The 4,093-nt window shown below is 34.5% G+C and overlaps 1 protein-coding gene across 1 annotated transcript; it reads left to right on the top strand.

The window, feature by feature from the left end:
* The first annotated feature begins 1,653 nt into the window (after positions 1–1,653).
* Positions 1,654–3,800, top strand: LOC111700425 (G1/S-specific cyclin-D1). Its single transcript, XM_023471322.1, has 2 exons — positions 1,654–2,581; positions 2,726–3,800. Exons 1-2 carry the CDS (start codon positions 1,838–1,840, stop codon positions 2,816–2,818), a joined length of 837 nt encoding a protein of 278 aa, XP_023327090.1. The 5' UTR covers positions 1,654–1,837; the 3' UTR covers positions 2,819–3,800.
* Positions 3,801–4,093: the final 293 nt, after the last annotated feature.

Raw genomic sequence — 4,093 nt, 5'->3', positions numbered from 1 at the left:
GGGGTGGATAGGTTTTCAGAATTAGTTTTTTTTAAATTATTAAATAACTAGAACGATAAATAAAGTAAAAATTATACAGTAATCTAATTAGATGGTTAGGAACATATTTCTCAAAAGAAATTTGTCAATAAATCAATGTTAAATCGATTATTTCGTTTTCATTATTATATTGAATTTCTAATGTTCTTTGAATTTATTTGCTGATATCTTCATATACTTCAAATATCGTCTTTTCAATAATAATTCTAAAAAATCTGCGAAAATCTTTGTGAATAATGAGATAATAGAAACTAATAATTGAACAAAATTACTTATTTTTGATGATAAGATTAATTTTATTTTCTCAACATGTTCCTAAACATGACGTCTGTAGTTTATTGTAGAACTTTTTTGCATTTTAAGTTGTCATTATTTAATAATTTAAAAAAAACTAATTCTGAAAACGTACCCACCCCCAAAGTAGGAGTGTTGAACGTCGAATTTGCGTTCAAACTCAGGATTTACAGATCTTTAAAAAGTTTAATGTCTCAATGAATTCGAAAGAAACTTTACACAACACAGCATTCTCAGTTCAACTACCTTACATAGCCAGTCACTCCCTTTAAATAAATTAAAATCTTACATGTTTTTAATCCTTTAATTCCTGTTATTGAAGAGCTATTGAGCACAACAAAAATGTCTAAAGTTTGTAATCAAATAAAGGAATTGCCCCGAACTCTGATTTTCTAAACCCTATATCTGTCGTAGACCTTAGATATCTAAAACTATGAGTTTTTGTTAATCCATTTAATCCAAGTTTGAAATATCAAAAGCATACACCAACAGTTTGAAAAGATATAAGGATTAGAAAATCAGGGTTTGCCCTGTGACAAAGACTTCCTTTGCTTGTCTCATACTCAATGCATTAATTTGACCTGTCTGTCTTCTGTCTAGTAGAGTGTGTGTGTGTGTGGGGGCCGAGGGGACATCGCGAATATTCTCTTTTTACAGTTATAATAATAATAGCTTATTTTCGCCAGAGAAATAGCTATGAGAAAAATTCTGATTTCTACTAGATTATTGATCGGATATAGGGTTGTCAATCATAACCTTCAAAATCCCATGAAATACCCCGTAGATGTAATTAGGCGTTTTTTACTCAGAAAAGGAAGGGGACAGGTTAATTTGCAGGATGGTGGGTTAGCTTAGGGCTAACTGAAGCTGACAAGCGCATTTGCCGGGTTGAAAATGAAAGAGTACTTATGGTAAATGGGACGGAGATAAATAACTTGATAAGAGACTCTGGTATTATCTAGGTTTGATGGAACTATGATGATAAATTGGTTTGAATAGCCTCCAAACACAAATTAGAGGAAACGTGAAAAAGGGCTTGGGAAATGCCAAAAAATTAATAAGATAATTGAATCTGGACGCTTTTATGAATATATGCAGAAAAAAAGTATTGTAAATATATATATCTATATATATCCCGGTAAAATTTACTATGAACCCTGAGCAACGCTTGGTTCCCAAGTTAGTATTACATATATGTGTTGGGAATTGTCTCTTATTTTCTTCCTTACTCTAAAACTGAACTATACGCCCCTGTTTGATCTATCGGAAGGTCTGGATTAGTCCAGTGCCCCAAATATCCTGTGTAGTATATATGTTGAGCCTACTCAGCACGGTCAGGGTCAGAACTCAGAAATCAGCTGATCTGGCGGACCCACTTCAACCAATCAGGTGATTTACTCTCAGGACAGTTAAAGTTCTCTCCGATTCTACTCATTTAGTTGCGTTTTGAACCTCAACAGGTTCAGACCTCAAAGGAAACAAGTTATCACGTATCTAGAGAAAGATGACCGCAGACAGTCAACAAAAGGTTGAAATCATGAGGCTTTCAGACATTAAAAAGGAAATAAAAAAGCCAAAATATGTCAATAGTACACTAGATCAGGTTCTGCTCTGTGACCGAATAATAGAACAAATGCTTAAAGGAGAGAAATTTTATATCCCTGTGTGTTCCAACTATATGCAGAGAGTGCAGACTGATATCACAGCTGGGATGAGAAAGACTGTGACTGACTGGATGCTGGAGGTGTGTGAGGATCAGAACTGTGCTAGTCAGGTTTTCCTTCTCTCAGTTCAATATCTAGACAGAGTCCTGAGTAGTTTAAAGATAATAAGATCTGAACTTCAGCTCCTAGCCGCAGCTTGTCTCTTTATATCCTCTAAACTGTGTGAGATCCAACCCTTATCCCTAGAGAAGTTGATAATCTACACTGATTGCTCTATATCCTCCTCCCAGCTTCTTTCTATGGAAATGAGGATCCTGGATAAACTAAACTGGGAACTCTGTTCTCTCACAAGCTTAGATTTTTTACAAATATTCATCCAAAGATATAATTGTTCTGAACCTGTGTTTAGCAGTGCTGCTACATTTCTATCTCTAGCTGCTACGGAATATCAATTCTACAGTGTGAAACCTTCATTAATGGCTGGAGCAGCCTTTCTAACGGCTCTTCAAAGAGCAGATGATAATAATACATGCGGAATTGAAAATTTACATTCTTCCCTCTCCTCTCTAATTACAACGGAGAAGGTAAAATTGCAATTTATTTCTTTTATAGATTGAAATCTCATTCATTACTCTAATCCAATTACTTTTGTAGTAACCCTTTTCTTTTTGTAGTGAAATTTAAATCAAACTGATTTCTTAAATCTATTTAATTTTTACTTGTTATAGAATGGACTTCTGCTGCTTTCCTCCTCCTTGAACAGTCGAGTCTTCTCCTGGTTGGATCAGAACCAGAACAGAAACCAACAGGAGATTGTTTAAACACAATCAGGAGAGAGGTTTCTCATAACAGGAGAAATTTTAAATCAGAAAAATAGTTTTACAATAAATAGAAAATGGATGTTAAAACGAGCAAGCAACCTTTTAAAACAGAACAGGAGATTCTATTAGGTGTTTGAACCTTGAGCAGGAGCTAATCTGAACATGAACAGGACCTGTCAAAAACCTGAGCAGGAGCTACTCTGAACCTAAACAGGAGCTGTTAAAAACCTAAGCAGGAGCTGCGCTAAACTCTGGCTGGAACTGTTCTAAACCTTAACAAGAGTTGTTCTAGACCAGAGCAGAAGCTGTCTTAACTCGAACAAAAGCTGTTTAAATCCCGAGCAGAAGTTGAACTATGCCGGGAAAGGAGATGTTCTAAATCTATATCCGAATTGTTCTAAACCTAAAAAATCGCCATTATAAATTGAACCAGGAGCTGTTATGAAATGTTTTAACCATGAGCAGAATCTGTTTCAACCATGAGCAGACGTTTTAATTGATCATGAACATGAGCTTTTCTTATCTCCAACGTAAGCTGTTCTAACCCTGAATAGGAGCTGTTCTAAACCTGAGAAGGAGCTGATGATGTTCGAAACCTACATAAGGAGCTGATGTAAACTCAAATAAAAGCTGAAGCTGTACTAAACATGAGCCGAAGCTGTTCTAAACTGGAGAAGGAGCTGTTCTAAACTGGAGCAGGAGCTGTTCTAAACTGGAACATGCGCTGTTTTAAACTGGAGCAGAAGCTGTTCTAAACTGGAGCAGAAGCTGTTCTAAACTGGAGCCTGAGCGGTTTTAAACCATAAAATCTTAATTTTAAATCTCAACAAGATTCTTTCAGAAAATATTCTAATATTGTCAAAATTACATATGACGGGCATTATTCCATTATAGTCATTTTCTTAGTTGTATAATTCTATACTGTCAAGTTGTATTAAATGTAAATATGTTATAAATAAGAAAAATTTAATACAAACAATAAAAAAATTGAAAGAAAATTGTTTGATTACTGATTTTATTTTAAACGTATAAAAAAGGTTCAAAACGGGATTAATTACAGGTTTGGAGGAAATTAAGTCTTGCTGCAATTCACAAACTCAAAATTTCTAATCCTGTTATCTTTGCAACCTGATGGTGTAGACCTTTGATATTTAATATTAATTTGTTGATCTGTAATAAATCCATTGTTTAAGATATCTGAGGTCTACGACGTTAGGTTGCAAAGTTTTGGATAATCTGTGGCAAAGACTAAAACTTATTTCACCAGTTAACAAT

Source organism: Eurytemora carolleeae, unplaced genomic scaffold (genome assembly GCF_000591075.1).
Source record: "Eurytemora carolleeae unplaced genomic scaffold, Eaff_2.0 scaffold349, whole genome shotgun sequence".
Taxonomy (NCBI): Eukaryota; Metazoa; Arthropoda; class Copepoda; order Calanoida; family Temoridae; genus Eurytemora; species Eurytemora carolleeae.
This window is presented reverse-complemented; position numbering and strand designations above follow the sequence as displayed.

What these genes read in the sequence shown, in the direction of transcription:
- LOC111700425 (XM_023471322.1), top strand. Translation starts at nt 1,838, where the DNA reads ATGACCGCAGACAGTCAACAAAAGGTTGAAATCATGAGGCTTTCAGAC. An exon ending in CTCTAATTACAACGGAGAAG is followed by an intron (nt 2,582 to 2,725) that starts GTAAAATTGCAA and finishes TACTTGTTATAG; the next exon opens with AATGGACTTCTGCTGCTTTC.